Source organism: Orycteropus afer, unplaced genomic scaffold (assembly GCF_000298275.1).
Source record: "Orycteropus afer afer isolate SDZICR_OR568_19922 unplaced genomic scaffold, OryAfe1.0 scaffold00057, whole genome shotgun sequence".
NCBI classification, from domain to species: domain Eukaryota; kingdom Metazoa; phylum Chordata; class Mammalia; order Tubulidentata; family Orycteropodidae; genus Orycteropus; species Orycteropus afer.
Window position 1 is genome coordinate 12,643,022 of NW_006921644.1, and position 19,211 is coordinate 12,662,232.

Here is a 19,211-nt window from a genome sequence, read left to right on the forward strand (position 1 = left end):
ACACTCACCACGGGGATGTGGAGCTTGCTCAGGGGCTTGCCGTCCAGGAGGTAGGAGCCGGTGTAGGTCACGTACTCGGCGTAGCACTGGGGGGCCTGCGGCGTGATGTAGCACAGGATCTTGCGCTTCTCCTCAATCTTCTTGCGGATCTGCAGGTACTCGAAGTAGGGGTTGGCCCTGTCGCTGTGGTAGGGCTCGATGGCGTCCAGCTTGATGGCGTCCACGATGGCGGCCAGCGTCTGCTGGATCACCTCCCGCGTCTGCTGCGTCGACGTGTTCATCTGCTGGTGCAGCTGCTGGCTGGAGCGCTGGAAGCGGCGCTTGCGCGGGTGCTGGGCCTGCGCGTCCTCGTCCTCAGGCGCACGCCCCTTGGCTCTGGTGGCTGGGGGGGCAGGCGGGAGCTCCTTCTCCGGGGGTGGTGTGCCTTGCTTGCTCTGGTTGGCCAGCATCTGGGCCCGGTTCCTGGTCATGCGCTGGGGGATCTCCTCCACACGAGGTGGCTTTGGGGCCTCGGCCAGCGGCTTAGGGGCTGGGTCTGCGGCCTCAGGTTGGATGCTGCCTGGGGGGGCTTCAGCCTGGGCAGTGGCACGGCTGGCACCATCAGTGAGGCTGGCCTCATCTGAAGGGAGCCCCTGGGCTGCGCTGTCGGCAGTGGGGCTGTCAGGGGCAGAGTAGGGTGCCGTTGGGGGGTCTGCGGCCTCTGCCTCCTCGTCCCCACTCCCTGCGGGGTGGAGCTCGGTGGAAGCTGGTACAGGTTCGGGGCCAGGGGCCAGGTCCTCAGGGGCCTTCTCTTCTGCCACGTCCCCTGCCTGCACGGCAGCATCCAAGGGTATCTCCACCTTAGGCTCGTCCGTGGACACAGGTTCGGAGGAGAGCTGTGTCGATGCCTGGTCGGGGGGCGGCGGCTCCTCAGTGGCTGGTGTGGTGAGGGTGTCCCCGCTTACAACCACAGGGGCCGCTGCAGGCGCTTGCTCTGGGGCAGCAGTGGGGCTCTCATCCACGGGTCCTGTGTCCACATCCGAGACGTCCTTTGCCTGGAGTGGAAGGTCTGGCAGTGAGAACGGCCCCAGGTCCAGGTCGTCCTCAGGGTTTGTGAAGGGGTCTGGCCAGGGCACTGGGTCCTCCTGGCCAAGGGCAGAGAGGCCAGCATTGTTTTCCAGGTAGTTATTTTCTAGGGACCCCAGAGTGTCAGCCTGAGCCACAGCAGCCACACCCGCTGGCTCAGGGGGTGCGTCGGGGGCCCCCTCCACCAGAGCCTTGCAATGAGGGAATAAGGCCTGCAGCCTGGAAGGAGGGGTATATGGGGCTGGCTCCTCTGAAGGGGGCATCACCACTGGGACCCCTTCAACCACGTCCTCCTTGGCCTCGCTGAGCCCTGGCTCAGGGACTGACAAGGGGTATGAGAGTGGAGAGGCTGGATAGGGTGGCTCCGTGGCAAGGAAGGGCACAGGGGCGGCAGGGTGCATGGTCTCTGTGGGACAGAAATGTTTGGGGGACTCTGGGAATCTCTGTGGGGACTTGAGCAGCAAGTCTGCCCCCATGGGGGGCCAGCTGACAGGGTTCTCGGGGACACCCCCAACAAGGGTGGAGGAGAGGGGCTGCTCAGAGGCAGTGGGGTGCTCCCACTCGCCCGGATCCTCCTCAGTGATGACGGTGTTGAATGAACCCTCATCAGTGGGTTCCAGGTAGCTGGGCTCGGGAGGGATAATGGCGGCTGTGGCCTGCTGGTCCTCTGTGACGTCAAGAGGGAGGCCCAGGTCAGGGGGCAGGGCCCCTTCAAGGGAAGGAGCCCCCCGCTCGTCCCTGTGGGAAGGCGAGGACTTGGCTTGTAAACTGGAGAAGACACCCTCCGGGGATGGCGTGGCGTTGACCACAGCCGTGGGAGTGCAGTGCAGAGCCTCCCCTTTGGGCGAGGGGACCCCGTAGTCCGGAGAATAGTACCCTGGAGACAAACAGGGGAACTTTTCAGGGGCAGCAGGAGCCTTGTCCTCCAGCAGGTGCCGTCCTGGTGAGCTGTAGCTGGCCGTGGCGGGCACACTCTGCTGCCGGAAGAGCTTGTCTCCAACACTGAGCTCCTCCTCGGGGGTCCTGCGCGTGTCCACGGACACCGAGCGGTAGAGGCTTGTGCACAGAGTTCGAGTTGGGGTCTGACTGGGGTTCTCGGGAAGGCCACTCAAGGCAGCCGAGAACCTGTCAAAAAAGGAGGGGGAGCAGGCGCTGGCAGGTGTGCTGACGGGCGCGGTGTGCTGGGAGTCGGCGCAGTCGAAGAGGTCTGCGTAGTCGTCGGCGCTGCAGGATGGGGTGCGGGGGGTGTGCATCACCTCCTCGTAGCTAGGGCACGAGACCACCGAGGTGGGGGTGGGCACCCCGGTGGGCCGGCTCTGGTCAGGCCTGGGAGAGGCGGGCAGGACCTCCTTCAGCTGGGGCCCCGCCAGCCAGTCCTTGGGCTCTGCGCCTGCTCCGGGGGGCATTTTACTGTCGGCAGTGGGCAGAGTCGGAGCCAGCGCCATGGGGTCCTTGAGCTTCTTGTCCAGCCCTGGCGGCTTTCTCGTCGGGAGCTCCAGACTCTTCTTGCGCATGTCCTCTGCCGACTTGGCCTTGTCCTTGAGCTTGGGGTCCCCGGAGCGGTGCCTCATCTTCTCCATCTGCTTCATCCTCTCCTTGTGCCGCTTGTGCCGCTCCTCGATCTCCAGATCCTTCTGCGAGAGCATCCTCTCGAAGCTGGTCATCATCAGGTCGCCGTCCACCAGCAGCTTCTCGCGGGGCCGGTGGTCCTTCCTGCCGGGCTCCCGGGAGGACGGCAGCTTCTCATTCCCACTGCTGGCCTTGGCCGAGTCGCCCTTCTCCTTCTCCTGGCTCTCCTTGAACTTCTCTTTTGGCTTGGCCTCCCCGAGTCTCAGGGTCTCCTCCTTGGGCTTGTCTTTGAAGTTAGAGTTTGGGGGGTTCTCCTTATGCCTCAAGAAGCCGTCCGGATGCCTCTCTCGGTGCTTCTCTTTCTCGTCCCTCCACTTCTCCCTGTGCCTCTCCCGCTTCTTCTTCTCCTTCAGGAGGCTGACGGCACTGGACCCATAAGGCTTGAGCTCTTTTTCTATTTTCTTGGAAGGTTCTCTTTCAGCGTCGCTTTTTTCTTTCTTTTCTGTAGAGAACAAGTCCATGGTTTTGTCTAATTCGTCTTCTATGTCGGCTTTCGTGCTGTAAGAGATGCCATAAGGGTCCCCGTCCAGGAAGTCCTTCTCATACTGGCTGGAGTCCTTCCTACCGCCTACCTCCTTGTAGTCCTCGCTGCGGTCCTTCCTCTCGGCCTTTTCTCTCCTGCCCCTCTCTCGGTCGTGGCTCTTCTTCGACGAGGTTGAGGAGTGCCTGTGTCTGTCCTTCACCTTCTCCTGTGGGCAGGAGCCCTCCCTGGCCTTCTCCTCGGGGGGCTCTGTGAAGGACACCTCCAGCAGGGCGGCTGGCCCAGGGTCCTGCCCTCGGTCGGTGAAGCTGTCGGACGAGATCTCGCTGATTTTATCATTGGAGTCTTCTCTGTACTCGTGGAGAGCGGCTTCTTCCAACTTCTCCAGTAAGCTTTTTTCCACCTCACTGCTTTTTGAAGACTTCCTCTCTTTGGAATGCTCCTTGTCAGACTTCTCTCTGTGCCGGCTCTTGGCTTTGTCGTCCAGCGAGTGCTTCTTTTCAGCCTTCTCCGGGAGTTTTTGTTTGTTTTTCTTTTCTTGAGTCGAGTCCACTGAAGTCCTGTCTTTCCTGTCCTTGTACTTTTCTGTGGACTCTCTATCCTTCTTCTCTTTGTGCTTTTCAAAGATTTTTTCTTTTCTGTCCTTTCCCCCTTCGGTGGCCCCTTTGTCCTTTTTCTTGTCCTTGGCGTCTTTATCTTTCTGCTTCTCGGAGGAGTACTTGCGGTGCCTGTCGGAGGAGTGGGGCTCCTTCCCCTCCTCCCCGGCCTCAGCGAGGGCGAGCCCGCCGCCTGCACACTCATCTCTGTCATCTTCACTCTCATCTGTGAATATGTCTGCGATATACCAGCTTTTCTCCTTGCCCTTTTTGTCATCTTTCTTTTCAGAGAAGTCTTCTGAGAGAATCCCAGGGTACATTTTTTCCTTTTTGTCTTTAACTTGATCAAGAGAAGTTTTCCTTTCTCTGTCTTTGCTATGCATGTCTTTATGTTTCTCCTTAGTTTCTTTTTTCTCCTTGAAACATTTCTCCAATTCCTTGTCCTTCTGACTCTTTTCGAGGGTAGACTTTTCGTTCTTGTCTTTGTCACCACACTTGTCTTTGTACTTCTCCGACTTGAGCTTCTCTTTCTTCTCCTTGTCAAGGCTGTCCTTCTTGTCTTTTTCCTTCACCGAGTGGTGCCTTTCCCAGGACTCGAGAGTCTTCACAAAGTCAGAGTCAGACTTCTCCTTGAAAAAACCGTCACAGCTCAGCTCCTTGAGCTCCTCTCGGTAGGCCTCCTCGGGCTTGGCTCTGGCCTCCTTCCTCTCCTTGGTGCTCTCGAAGGAGTCCTTTCTGTCCCGGCAGGTGTCGCTCAGGTCCTTGTCTTTCCGCTCTTTGGCTCCGTCTGCAGACTCTCTCCTCTTCTTGTCCTTCTCTGACAGATAGGTGGGGAGGCTTTTATGCTTTTCAGTCTGGTCTTTTCTCTTTTCGGCACTTTTATCCAGATAGTCCCGATCTTTCTTTCTGAAGAAAGCATCTCTGTCGCTGCGTCTCTCGCTGTGGTCTCTCTTCTCCCTGCTCTTGCTGTCCCGCCTCTTTTCCTTCGAGTCCTCTCTCACCGTCTCCAGGATAAGCTTGGCCACAGAGTCAGTCTTCATCTCCCGGTAGTCGGGCACTGGAGAGTCCCAGCTGTCCTCCCCTTTGAAGTCAAAGGACGAGTCAGACAGGTCAGAAAACCAGCGTTCCTGCTGGTCATCAGAGAGGCTGAACTTGGTGTCTTCATCCTCCAGGAACTGACTTTTGTTACAATACTCGTCAAAAGCAGACTCTTCCCTGTGGACTTTGTCTTTTCTGAGTCTGTCCTCTTTGAAAGTCTTCTCCTTCTCTTTTGACACCCTGTCCTCTTTTAAATCACTCCTCTTCTCTAGTTTTGAGGGCCTGTCTTTGGACTTTTTCTTCCTCTCCTCTTTGTACGGTCTCAGCTTCTCCTCCTTCGGAGACTTCTCCTTCATCAGCTTCTCCTTTTCTGGCTTGTTGGCGCGGTCTTTCTCTTCCCGGGAACACTTAGTGACGTCTTTACTCAGGTCTTTGATTCTTTTGAGGGATTTCTCATCTTTGGAGACCTTTATGAGATCATCTTTAAATAGCCACTCTTTTTCTTCCGACCTCATTTTGCTAAGTTTCTCTTCTTTCCTGAAGTGGTCTCGGTCATGCTTCAATGCCTTTAGCTTGTTTTCGGCAGGAAGATCATTGTCAAGAAGGATGGCCTTGTCAGGCTTCTGCTTGGAGTCCTCGTACTCATAAGTGAAACTTTTCAGCTTGAGTTCCTGGCTGACTGAACACTGGCCCTTCTCCTTGTTTTTGTGTTTGTGTTTTGTTTTGTGTTTTTTGACGACCTTCCCCTCCTTGTCCAGCTTTGGGATGGCGCCATCCACGCTGGCATGGAATGCACCCTTCTTCTCGGCGAGCACGCCCTGCAGGCTCCCCTTCCTGTGCTCCCGCTTTTTCCTGACTGGCTTCAGGGACTCCACGCTGGAGGCCTCAGAGGAGCAGTCAGACTCGCTGGTTAGCCGCGTCCTCGTCGAGTCAGACAGAGAGCTGACTTCGGACCACGCGGGAGAGGCAATAGTTTTCCAATTGTCTGTCCTCCAGTGCTGGGAGTGCTGGTCCGTGTGGTTGGGGTTATGCTTCTGGGAGGCAGTACTGCCGTGGGAAGATGTGGAGGAGGCAGAGAGCGAGCTGAACAGGGAGGGGTCCTTCAGCACGAGCGGGGACCCCTTGGCACAGCCGGAACTGCCCACAGAGCCGTCATCCTCGTCACTGCCCAAGGGCTCGCTCTCGGACTCGGAAGAGCAGAACTTATCGTTCCGTTTTCCAAACCTCACTTCTTTGCCTTTTGTTTCTTTCTTTCGCTTCTTTTTCACCTTACTTTTTTCTTTCTGCTGCTTGGAGCCAGAGGATTCCCGTGTTTTACTAGTGGGCAGCAGGCTGTGTGCCGACAGTCTCAGCTTTTCTCCTGTCCCCATGGTGACACTCACCTCCTCTTCATCCGACGTGTCCGACAAGATGCGGTGCGCAGCTTTCTTTGGTGCCATCGTGTTGTTTTTAGTGTAACTTTTCACCTCCATTTTGGGTATAGAAATGAAACTGTTTGACTTAGTCTCTTTCCTGTAATCCTTTTTTAACAAGTGCTTATCGTCCACGGGAGGGACCCTGTCTTGCTCATCGTCCTCATCAAACTCGTACTCGTCCTTGACGGGGGTCACAGTTTTCTGGGGCTCTGGGTTCTTGGCCTTGTGCTTTAGGCCCTTTTCAAATTCAGAGTCTGTGTTATTGCCATCCACGGAACTGGACGGGGCGAACGATGGGGCGTCTTCTTCCTCCGAGCTCTCTGCTGGAGAGAGGGGACAGCGGTCAGAATGACACTCTTGCACACAGAGGCCCTATGGAAACTGCACCATGGGCAGGCCCTCCAGGAGACAGCTGGGACAAACACTGACCCTGATTTAAGCCTGAAGCCAGCTGTTGGCAGAAGGAAGCCAGAGAGCTTTACTCAGAGACAGACTGAGACAGGATAGGCAGCCAGGGACCAATTCCCTGGGCTGAGTGCTCCCGCAGCCCGGAGAGTCCAGGGCAGACCGGGAGGCCCCGCGTGACACAGCAGGCTGCGCGTGTCGAGGGTCGTGCAGCAGAGGGCCTGCTCGCCAGCCCCGCCCAGCGCCTCACCGGTGGAGCTTTCTTCACTGGATGTGTACGTGCTCTTGCCCAGTAGGAGGTTCACCATGGTCGGTGAGCTGGCCACCTTCAGCGGCGTCTCGCCCTTCCTGTTGCTCTGCTGGGGGTTCCCGCCATACCGCAGCAGCAACTTCACCACCTGCACAACACGGACAGCTCGTTAGGGGCTTCTGGGAAAGTTCACTGCCACCCACAGTGCTCACCGCTGGCCCTCCCGGCCCCTCCCAGTTTGTCCCCAGCATACTCTTGGCCTTTGTTCCCTCCTTCCTCACAGCAGAGCTGCCCAGGCACGGCACAGGGCAGGGTCTTCTCACACGCGCCAGCCTGCAGCCAGTGCTAGTGTGCCAGGTGAGGGAACAGCAGGCTCTGGCAGTTTGGGGGGGTGGAACCAAGGAGACAACAAATACGGGGCGTCCCACGCAGGTGTACTTTTGTCAGACAAGGTGACATCTCAGTGGTTCTACTCAGCTGTTCAGCTGGTGACCTCGGCACCGTGGGCTCAGCCTCACGTAAGCCCGTGATCTGGCCCTGAAATGATCTTGGCTCCTCGCTCACAGCCTTGTCTAGGAGATTACATGCCACACCCACCGCAGGACTGGAGCTGCCCGTGGGTGATCGACGAGCACAAACTCACTGGCTGAACAACACGTACTTGCTCAGAGCTGGAGGTCAAAGGTCCTGAGTGATTTGTGGGCAGGGGTCACGTTCCTTCACGGAGGCCATGGGGCAGGTCCGTTTCCTTTGGGTCCCTGTGCTGTAAGGAGCCAGTTCCCCATCTCTGCTGGCTGTCAGCTGAGGGCCATTGCAGCTTCTAGAGGCCTGCACAAGTGTGCTTGGCAGGCAGGTGCTCTGACTGAGCTTGTGACTATGCAGGGCCCCCCACCTCTGTCCTCGACACAGCTGCACCTTTGCTACGCAAGGCCACATGTTCACAGGTCCAAGACGATGGCAGTGGCTGTCGCTGGGGCTATGATGGGCTGACTATGTTGTGTCTCCACAGTCCTTGGCATTTCCAGAACAGAAACTGAACAGTGCATGAGAGTATGGATTCCAGTAATGACCCCTCCCACACATACCCCCAGGGACCAGCGCTGTCACACACTAGCTCATAAGCAGTCTGACTCCCAATGCCTACATGCTGCTCCCCCAAACCCCGGTTCCCCTTCACTGCATGAAAACGTTTTAGAATGCAGCTCTGAAGGGCCCTGAGGAACCACAGTGCCGCCATGTGGCCTGGAAACCAACAGTCACTCCTTGGCAGTGAATCAGCTAGCACTGTACAGATCGCCCGTTTTATCAGTTGGTTTGAATCAGGATCCCAAGGGACTTAGGCCGCACCCGGTCTCAAGTCTCCAACTCGGAGTCCACCTCTCACTTCCTCCCTAGCCGCCCCTCAGCATCTGGCCTCTGGGCCAGTGGTGCCGGCCCCTGGTAGGTTCCAGGCGATAGACTCGGGCTGCGGTGGGCCTCATTGTAAAGGCAGCAGACAGTACATGGCAAGTGACTAGTTGTTGCCATCTCCACGGTGGCCTCGGTGAGGTCAGGAAAGAGTGGCATTTGCCATGCTGCCCTCTTGTCCATCCAGCAGCACAAGAGGAACTGGGTAAACCACCCTCTGGGGCCCCTCTTGGCATGAGAACAGGAGCTCCGAGAGACTCTAAGGAAGGCGTGCTGCTACGGGGACCCCACCTTGTAGTGCCCGTTGTTGGCAGCATCGTGTAGTGGCGTGTCGTCATCCAGGCCCTTGGTGTTCACCTCGGCACCTGCTGCGAGCAGCTGCTTGGCGACATCGTAGTAGCCACGGTTACAGGCCTCGTGCAGGGCTGTCCAGCCTGGAAACAGACACTCATGATACACGCTGACAGTGCAAGCACGGCTGCACGTGACAAGCAGCAGCTCTGCTCGGTGTCACCTGCACTCCAATGCCAACACTCTCAGGAGCTGAGCCAGCCCGGAGCCCTGGTGGACGACGACCTGGGGCAGAGCTGGCTGTTGGGGTGGCCCTGCCGCAAGGCACCTCTCTGCATGAGGCTCACTGACTGGGGCTATAGGCTCCTTGCAGGGGTGCCTGCCCAGGGGCTGAGCCCATGGATTCATACCCAAAGTGTAGACCCCGCCCGTGGGGAACAGTGCTCACCATGGGGACAAATGTCCTTGCCCTGGGAAGCCCCTGACCTCAGGAAAAGCACTCATGAACAAAGAGCCCACTGGGGTCAAAGACCAGAGGGCAGCGCCAGAGGGACACGGCCCACAGACGGCTTCCCCTCGCATGATCTTCCTCGCTGCAGACAGACCTCGAATCTAGGAAGTGGGCAGAAAGGCCTGCACCAATCAGGGGGCCCTGAGAGGCAAACTGACCGGGACATCTCAGCTGAAAGCTACATGGGCGTCTAGATGAGGGCCCTCTTGTGAGGGAAGTGTGTGTGGTATGTGCCAATGGGGTGTGGGGAGGGATGGGACCAAAACACCCTTGCTTGTGGAGTGACCACCTTCAGCATGGTGGCGTCTATGTGCCCCAGAAGCTGAGAGAACCACTTCTTCTTGTGTGGAATGGGGTTTTAGGTAGCATAGCAGAGTTAACATTTTAAGGTGTCCCAGCCGTCTTGAACATACATGACGGGGGGGAAAAAAGATCTTATTTTGAAACACTTCCCAAGAAACACGAATTCCTCCTTTTCAGGACAGTCACTTAATGAGTGCAAGCAGGCGAAGTGCCCCAAGCGTCGCCCACCCGAAGCCTGGGAGCAAGCTGCCTCAGTCGGCCTATGCACCCTGCCTTGCGGCTGCTGGGCACCAAGACCCCGAGAGGCAGCCAAAGAGGCCGTGCAGTTGAGGAGACCAGCTTCCCATCGCTTCCAAAAACCAAACGGGAAGCTCGCTGGCTGCCCTCCCTCCACTCTGTGCCTGCCTCAGTTTCCCGTCGAAGTGACGGTACCTGCGAAGTCCTTGACGTTGACATCCGCACCCTCGCTGATGAGCTCCTTGATGCGCCGGGCGTCTCCCCGGATGGCGGCTCGGTGCAGCCGCGTCTCCCCGCGCTCATTCCTCTTGTTCACTTTGTCTTTGGTTTTGGAGGCAGAGTTAGGCGTCCCCTTCTGACACACTGCAGACTGGGCGGGGTGCTTTGGTGTTGTATCTACTGCAGGCCAAAGGGGACAGGACAGGGCAGAGCGTCACTGCAGGGCAGTTGGGGGCAGCACAAAGTACCTGGCAGACCTGGACGCAGCATGTTCCTGAGGCCATCCTCAGGCCCGGCGCCCCCATAGGCTGTGGGGAGCCTGGCTCACCTGGGCTATTTGCAGACTCCTCAGCGGTCATCTGCATGAGGAGGGCCACCTGCTGGCGCTCGGAGAGGGGGTAGCCAGCTCGAATCCCAGACAGCCCCATGCCGAACAGCAGACCGGCCTTGCGTGCGGCAGGCTCCTTCTTGATCCTCTTCCGCTCAGGGCCTTGCTTGTCTGTGAGGCAGGTGAGAGGAGAGAGGAGTTCATGCAGGCTCACTCTCCTACAAGTCCCAGCTTCAAGTTAAGGATACAGTAGGAGCAGTACTTCACTCACCTGACGCTTACAGGGTGAGAGGGAGACAAAACCAGGGAGAGCACCTGCTCCCATCACCTCCTCTCTGAGCAGTAACTGTGAGACAGTTTACTCTGTTACCAGCCAACACGTCCTGCTAAAAGTCTTGGCCTCCACCAACCATTCACCCGCTCCAGGAATCTCTCCTGAGCCCCCAAACAGAAGCCAATGGGGGCAGCAGTGGGCTGGCACGGACAACCAGTCCCTATCGACTAGACAGATGTGTGTAGAATGACACCTGCACCCCCGTCCTCCCCAGGGAGTGTTTTAAAGGACATAAACCACGGCCCACGCGTCGGTACCATACCTTGCGTCTTGCTTCTAGGAGCCTCCATTTCATGCCATGGTGCTTGGAGGGGCGTACCAGCCTGGTAGTGCCGCAACATGGACTGAACTGGAGGCATCTAAAAGCATCAACACAGAGCGCTAACGAGATGCGGAGTGTAGCCCGCTGTTTCCCAGTGGGCACGCCCTCCGCTCTGAACCGTGACAGCACACAACGCCCAGCAGGGTCCCTGCCGAGCACACGAACACACTGGGCCGCCCTCTGAACAGACGGTGTGTCAGGCAGAGAAGACACCCCAGATCTCCATCCTGCACTGGGTATGTCTGGGGCGCCTACTGATGGAAACCAGGGGCTGGAGCCCTACACCCCCACCCACGGCCCCCACAGAGAGGGGCCTTGAATCATCGGTGCTGCCACTCTACCAGGCCACAAGGCTGAGCATCCAGGTGTCACTCAGGGTTACCAATGGGATCTTGAGCTCCTTAAAGTGCAGAAACGTTCTTCTGTGTCCTTGAAGCTCCCGGCTCTCCCATCCCAGTGCCACACAGCTTACAAATGCCTACTAATTAATACCCCAAAGCCTGACCATCCCATAGGCTTGTGACGGTCCTCTCCCGAGGCTCAGCGGCTGGAGTATACAAAGCCCGAAGCTCTGGCCACAGTTCCAGAGTGGTTCCAAGAGCCGGCAGCTCAGAGAACAAGCTGTGGGGAGGCCCCCGAGGCTCAGCACCCCACACCCTGTACCAGACGACGTCAGCTGAGCCATGACACGCTGCCCGGTGTGATTAGGACAGCCACAGATGGCTGTCAGAGTCCAGCTGGTCCACAATCCAGCTCCTGTCACCTCACTATTCTGCACAATCCCAGGACTCGCCTAGGACAAGCTGTTCTTCCACGGGTGACAGGTGGGTACCAACAGGCTCTATCAGGCCACCCTCTTGGCCTCTCAGGGTGCATGCGTGGCTGTCATACCAGGCAGCTGTCCCCAGGCTCCCAGCAGCACCGCATCTCAGTAGGGCCCAGGCATCTCTGCCTTCCTGCAGTTGAAAAGCACACCAACATACATACAGTAGAAACACTCCTGCCTTTTAAATTTCACTTTGAGACTTACAAATTTCACTTTGAAACTTACATTTAAGACAGACCTAAACCACTGCTACCATTGGCCGCCAGGAATCATACCAGTCACTGTGGCCCCCCAGGTGCTGGCTGAGGGTGGAGAACTCCCGTCTAGTTACAGCAAAGTCAATGTCTGCGTCTGTTCCTGAGAGGGGCTCCAGCCCTCCCAGGGCGGGGGCACTGCCCTGGCTCTGGACGATTCTGGAGAGATCTGCAGCATCTCGTTGCATGTGCTTGACCGTACCAGTTTCCAAAAACAAATGAAAACTGTTCTCTGAAGGTCAGTTCCAAATAAGCCCTCACTGAGACCAAACCCACCCTCCGTTCTCTGCTGAGGCACACGCCAGCCTGTGGTGCATCCTCTGGAGCAAGTATGTGGCCACCCTGCCGTGTGAGGTCGAAGCACACACCCAGCGATGGCACCAGCAGCGACCTCAGTCACATCACCTGTCTGCAGAGCACATCACAGCTAGCCTGTTCTGAATGAGGACTGTGAAACAGGAATGAGCAAGGAGCTATGTGACTGTCCGACTGACTAACAGAGTAACAAGTGTCAAGAACACGAAAATGCCACCAGGGAGAATAGAGCCCCCCAAAATGAGTGTATGGGCCTGGCTCTGAAAGTGTCACAGACTGAGGAGCCACATGGGGTCTGAGGGTAGCAGAGTCAAGCCCTCTGGTAGTGCTAGAGTAGAATCCTGCAGAATCGGATGTTAAAAACTGCTAACCAAAAGGTTGATGGTTCAAACTACCAGCCGCTCTATGGGAGAGAGATGAGACGCCCCGCTTCTGTGAAGATTTATAGCCTTACAAGACAGAGTGACGCCTACGGTAAAACCATGGACTTGCGTTGACAACGTGTCAGGGTAGGCGCAGCAGGGGAAAGAGGGATGTACTGTGTTAGGGGCATCGGGTTTTTACCAAGGGCGACACAAAAACAACCTAGAAATGATGGTGATGGATGTACAACAGATAGGATGGCAAATGTCTGTTATTACGTGTTTTGCCACGGTAAAAATAAAAAACAAGCAAACAAAAAGATTTATAGCCTTGATATACCAAAAGTGAGTAACCAGCACAATACTACTGAGGAAAAGGAAGACACAGAGAGGTGCGCAAGAGGTAAGACCACAAAGTAAACATTTTCACACACAGGTGGATACGTAAGTAGACAAGCAAGATGATCAGGTACCTGTGGGGAGGCAGAAGGGATACCTGTGACCATATGTAAGTTCCGCAGACAATATTTCTACATACCTATCTGTACATGCTATAAACAAAACACAACACACTGTTGTCAAGTTGGATCCGACTCACAGCGATCACTCCTTGGGTTTCCGAGGCAGTATCTCTATAGAAACAGATTGCCCAACCTTCCTTCCGAGGAGTGGCCTGGTGGGTTTGAACCGCCAACATTCTGATTAGCAGTCAGATGCCTTAGGCACTGCGCCACCAGAGCTATAAGAACGGCCATATATGTGATAGAGCTAATAGGGGGCAAAGTTGTAACTTCCTAGCTGCAGCCAGATCCCTTCAGGTCACTAGGACAGTGGGCTTGATGTCACTAGGAACATCTAGCTCAACTGGCATAGCATACTACACAAAAACACTGTTCTACATCCTACTTTGGTGACTAGCAACTGGGGTCGTAAAAGCTTGCAAGTAGCCATCTAAGAGGCAACGATTGGTCTCTCCTTGTCTGGAGCTAAAAAGAGCAAAGAAAATCAGACACATAGAACCAACTAGTTCAAGGGACTACTGGACCATGGAGAACCTCAAGCTATATGACCCTGAGACCAGAAGAATTAGATTGTACCTGGCTACCACTGCCAACCACTTGGAAATGGATCAAAACAGGAGATCCTAGATAGAGTGGGAGAAAAATGTGGCACAAAACTCAAAATCGTGAAAAAGACTAGGCTTACTGGTCTGATAGAAACTGGTGAAACCCCCAAGGCTATGATCCTTAGACCCTTCAGGTCTGGAACTCACTCCCCTGGCTTAACTTCCAGCCAAACAATAGGCCTACAAAGTGAACAATGATACCAGGTAGGTACTCTCCTTGTAACAATCAACTATGGGAGATCAGAGGGCAGTGTTTGTACTGAGATAGCTCAGAGGGCAGGACTGTATAGGAGAGGACACAGGGAAAGGTAACCACAGGAAGGAAGTGGGAAAACAGCGGTTTCAATGTCATGAAACAAAATGTGTATGGGACTGCTGAATGGAAAACAAAATGGCTCTGTAAAATTTCACCCAAATCACACATACACAAAAGTACAGCCAGAGTAGTTCTACTCTGTCCTAGATGGTAGCTAGGGTCAGAAATCGACTCGATGGCAGTGGGTCTTGTTGTCGTCGTTGGCTAAGCAGAACCACATACATCACTGAATGCTGACTCTGTGGTACCCCCGACTCTACTCCTGAACTGCTCGAGCTGCATGGCCAAGACCATTCAATCAGGAAAGATCAGTCTCTTCAAGAAAATGGTGCTGGGACAACTGAGTCTCCACATGCAGAAGAATGGGTGCACGACCCCTACCTCACACTGCAAGTGACAATCAGGCACCTAAAGGCAGGAACTAAATAGAGCTAGCTCCTCTGGGTAAATACTCACAACCTTGGATTTGGCAATTGACTCTTAGATGATACCAAAAGCATGAAGCAACAAAACAGGTGAACTGGACTTCACTGAGTCGAAAAATCTTGTAGCTGTGGGGGTCACTGTGAGTTGGACCTGATTCCAGGGCAACAGACTCTGGTTTGGACTCAGTCGGGAAAGTGAAAAGCCAGGCCACAGAACTGGGGAAAATACCTGCAATCACATCTCTGATGTTGTTGTTAGGTGTGGCCCGGTGAGTTCTGACTCACGGCGGCCCCATGTACAACAGAATGAGACCCTGCCCAGTTCTGCGCTGGCCTCACCATCGTTGCCACACCTGAGCCACTGTGTCAAGCCATCTCCTTGAGGGCCTTCCCGCTTTTTTGCTGACCCTCCACTTAACCAAGCATAATACCCTTCTCCAGGAACTGGTCCCTTCTGACAACATGATCAAAGTACAAGAAGGATCTAGAATCCAGAATATATTAAAGAGCTTTTACAACATAATAGAAAATCACAATCAATTTTAAAAACAGGATTCAAATAGACGTTTCTCCAAAGAAGATACACAAATGGCCATAAGCCACACAAAATGATGTTTGATATCATTAGTCATTAACTGGTTGCTGCCAAGCTGATCCCACTCATGGTGATGAAGGGATCACAAATCAAAACCCGAGTGAGCGCCTCCTTCACACACAGTAGGACAGCTGGGATCTCAACGAGAAAACATGCTGTCTTGAGGTAGAGACATCGAACCCCTCGTGTATTGTTGGCGAGCGTAAAATGGTGCGGCTCTGTGGAAAACAGCCTGGTGGCGCACTGTGCTCTAAACCCCCTCCCCTCACCTGGGGGCCAAAGCTGGGCCTGGGGACAGTGCCACGCCTTCCTCCGCTGAGCTTGTGCAGACAGCCACTCCACCCTCAGTGACATCCAGCTGCCTGCAGTCAGCTCAGGGTCATGCACAGGCACACCTGGTTCCCTCCTCTCTTCCCAGCTACGACAGCAACCAAAGCTGCAGCCTAGACACAGGCGGCTCCCAGAGACGGCTTCGCTAAACCCTGTTTTCCAAAGATGGCCTGCAAGGGCTGGGAAGCCACCTCGGAGGCCTGGCTCCGCAGCTGGACCAGGGGCACTGAACAGGAGCCAACGGCCCCTCCACGCCGGCCCCCAGCTGGGGAGTTGCTCCTTAGAGCTGCAGAGGTCTGTTGTTGGCAGCAGCGTGGCAGTGAGCCTGACAAAGGATGGTGCCAAGCTCCTGGCTAGGCTGTCTCTTGCTTGGGTTCTTTAGAGAAAAGCCCCTTCCCTTTCTCTTGTCCCTAAGTCTTGTCTGTTGTCACCCACATTCTGTTTTCAAAATAGCCTGATATATGCAAACACGAGTGGCTGTGCTATCAGGTTGACAGGCAGAAGTCTACCACCCCACAGGCAAATCAGTGCAGCCCCAGATGGCCCCACTATGAGCTCTGACATCCTTTCCCAGAAGGAGGTCCCTCGAGGAATTCCCTCCTTCCTCAGCCCCTCCCACCTTCTAGAACACACCCTCCTCCCCCACTCTTTCCTGGTGCATTTTTGGCCTTTAGTGTCACATCCGAGAAGAACTCAGACTTCATCCATCAGGCCATGGCATCTTGTGACAACAGCAAGCTCGAGTCTGCACCCACCCTGCAGGGACAATTGCCACAGTGTGCAGCTGTGGCCATTGGTGGCACTTTTGGACACCCCCCCCCCCCCCCCGCCGTGTGCTGTGATTCACTGCAGAGTGCTTATGGGAACCGTCATTTTCCTTTCCTCTGCTCAAAAACACCACACTTCCTAGATTTGAGACCCGTGTTGTTTATAAGAAGGAGCCATGGTGGCACAGTGGTTCAGCACCTGCATGCTACCAAGAAGGTCAGTGGTTTGAACCCACCAGCTGCTGCAGGAGAAACGTGGCCTACTTCCCATAAAGAACACAGCCTTGAGCCAGTCCTGCTCCATCCTGTAGGGTCACTATGAGTTGGAATCCACTCACTGGCAGGGGTTTCTTAGTTATTGCTAAATCCTGGAACACCCACCCCCACTTCTGCTGTCCTTCCAGGAGCTGGCGAGATGTGTGTGCCAAGCTCTCCCTTCTTCGTGTCAGTGTGCGCAGGGTCCTCAGGTCACCAATACTCCCTTGCTTTGTGGGATAAGCCACACAAAATGCCGGGGGTCCCTCAGTAACCGGTGTGCTCTCGCACAGCCCGCTGGCCCTAGGAACCATCTCCAGAGCCCTTCTTGCTCCTCACTTGCGTTTGTAGCCCCTCTTCTGTGATGTGTGTGTCCCCAAGCTCCCACAGAGGACATGCTTTTCCCTGTGGCATCACAATGGGTTCTCGTTATATCAGGGTTCTGCTCCAGAGAGGCCCTTGGAGCGTTTTGATTAGGCTACTGGAAATGCCTAGCTGAAGGACTAAAGAGAGCACAGACCTGAAGGCCGACCCTGTGGCAACCAAGCCCAGCTGAAGTTCTGCCCTCAAAAGGGGCAGAGTGCTTTGGCTGGTGCACAGTGTCTTCCAGCCCCACATCTCCCAAGGGGCTTGGGACCTAGTGTCCTGCCTTGTAGTGGCCCTGCCTTGGCCAGTGCCCCCTTCAAGACAGCCTGAGAGCCCTGCTTCTCGAGCACAGAGACGGACTGGCCTCCGCTGGCGCCTGTGCAGTCCCGGCTTGTGGTGGAGCAGCACTACTGTGCTCGTCTGTCATTTGTCCCAGAGTTCCCTGCCAGCAGGAGCGTTTTGGGGTGCATAGCCTACTTTCCTTCCAAACTTCCCCATCTTACAGAAAACCCTAACGAGTCTGCTCTATGAAGGAGTGTTTTTAATGGCAGTATTTCAGAATAGCAGTTTCTTGCCAGTAACGGTGGTGGGATCCTGGTGAACACTGATGGTTCACCACTCCCGTGTTTGATTTGGCCTACAAGCGTCCACTCTTCCCTTTTAAGTCATGAACTATGGAGCTTCTGATCAAGAAGCCTGAATCATTTGCTACTTGCAAAAAGGATGGTTACTTATGCCTAAGCATCAGCCTTATGATCTTCAAATGCAACAACACCCAGATTCACTAAGGCACGTCACCGCACACACATCCCCGTCCCAACAGCCCCACTCTGCCAGGAGCCCTTTAAAGGCTTTTTCTTTCCATTTCCTGATTTGTATCTGTTGTTTAATTATTATCATTGATCATTTAATGAAAAATCTTGGACTTGCCTCTCTATTGTGCTATGGCTCTGAAGTGCTCCGCCTCCCTGGGCTCCCCTCCCCACTGAGAAGGGAGGAGTTGGATTGAGCAGCAAACATCCATCCAGTGCTGGCCCACTGTTTCATGGGCTCTGGGGGTGGGCAGACAGGGACATAGCCTGGTAAGCGAAGGAGGCTATGCACAGAATGGGAGAGGCCAGTGGCTTCTCCAGGAGAACCGTGCTTACACCGAGTGGGCTGCTGGAGTGCACAATGGACTCGCTGGGCCCCTTCAAGACCCCTGGGAGCAAGGCGGTGGTGCCATGGGTTGGAAACCACAGAGCAAATACGTTCCCGGGTGGGCATCCCCGTGCTCTAGCCTGGCTGGTTAGAAAAGCAGCCATGGCACCCTCCCCAGGAGCCACGCCCTACATACCACGGCTGTGGCTCCTTGCAGTTCAGGGTTCTGGAGGGGATGCCAAGTGCAAAGAGCCAGAGCCGAGCAGGCCATAGGGAGTCTGCGTGGTGGTGCCTCTCCAGGCCCTGCTGGCACGAGCCCCCAGTGTTAACACCTCTTGTGCCATCACATGTAGTGTGCCCTGTGTGGTTTGCTAGGACAGGGCTCTTGGATGCTTGCACCTATTCCTCCTGACGATGCCCCGTGTGCCTTGTCCCTCAGTGGTCGTGCTCCGTGTCTTTCTGCTGTGATAGATCACAGCATGAACACACCCACCTGCCCAGTGCCCACAGAGGACACTAAAGCAGCACGGGGATGTGTCACTGAGCCAAGAGATGTCAGGAATTCAGTAAATAAACACATGTCACCAAACACCTAATACCCAATGTTTACATCTCAGCATGCAAACAAATGTCCCAAATACCAGGAACAAGAGCTGTATTCACTAAGTGAAAGCTACTTGAAGAAAAATGGAAATTTCTTCCTTTTTCTAGAGAAACACTCAGGAGCAAGGAGGAGGATGGCTGCCAGCGCTTACGGCCTCTTGGGGATGGGAAGCAGGCTCACCAATGGTCCAGACAAGGAGGTCCAAGACTAAGCAGCAACATGGCAGCATCCTCAGGGCCCCGAGAGAGGTTAGGTGAGTCTACACCATCCCAGATAAGATGCCCTTATGTGCCGTGTTCTGAAAGTTTCTTTTGATGGGAAATCTAGGCCTACAAAGAGTGAATAGCATAGTATAGCTAACGTCATGTGATTTCACCCATGAACAGTTCTGGCTGAAACTCTTAGGACTGCATGGCCGAGGACATACTTCTGGGTCAGTATGAGAGGCCAGGTCAGAGAGGAGGCAGCATGTGGCCAAGTGCAAAGGGCTGGCGCCAGAAGGGGAGGGACTGTGAATCCACCTGAGGAACAAACACAGGGTGGTGGCTAGTTCCTGCCGTACAAAGAGAGAGCCAGCCCAGCCCCCAGCATGTGGCTGTACCTGTCCTGGGCCTTGAGCATCCACGAGAGCCAGCAGGCTGGGCAGGGCTGCTGCAGAAGCTACCCACTCTTCCAGAGGTCTGGTGCTGGGGGGAGCAC

The 19,211-nt window shown here is 55.3% G+C and overlaps 1 protein-coding gene across 1 annotated transcript in view; it reads right to left on the reverse strand.

Annotated features, from left to right (window-relative positions):
- Positions 1–19,211, reverse strand: part of ANKRD11 (ankyrin repeat domain 11) — a 59,559-nt gene that overhangs the window by 4,885 nt on the left and 35,463 nt on the right. Inside the window, exons 3-8 of the mRNA XM_042780730.1 lie at positions 16,000–16,002; positions 10,176–10,346; positions 9,824–10,027; positions 8,578–8,720; positions 6,880–7,027; positions 9–6,544 (exon numbers count right to left, since the gene is read on the reverse strand). Coding sequence (XP_042636664.1) covers positions 9–6,544; positions 6,880–7,027; positions 8,578–8,720; positions 9,824–10,027; positions 10,176–10,346; positions 16,000–16,002 — 7,205 coding nt within the window. The remainder of the gene's footprint in view (positions 1–8; positions 6,545–6,879; positions 7,028–8,577; positions 8,721–9,823; positions 10,028–10,175; positions 10,347–15,999; positions 16,003–19,211) is intronic.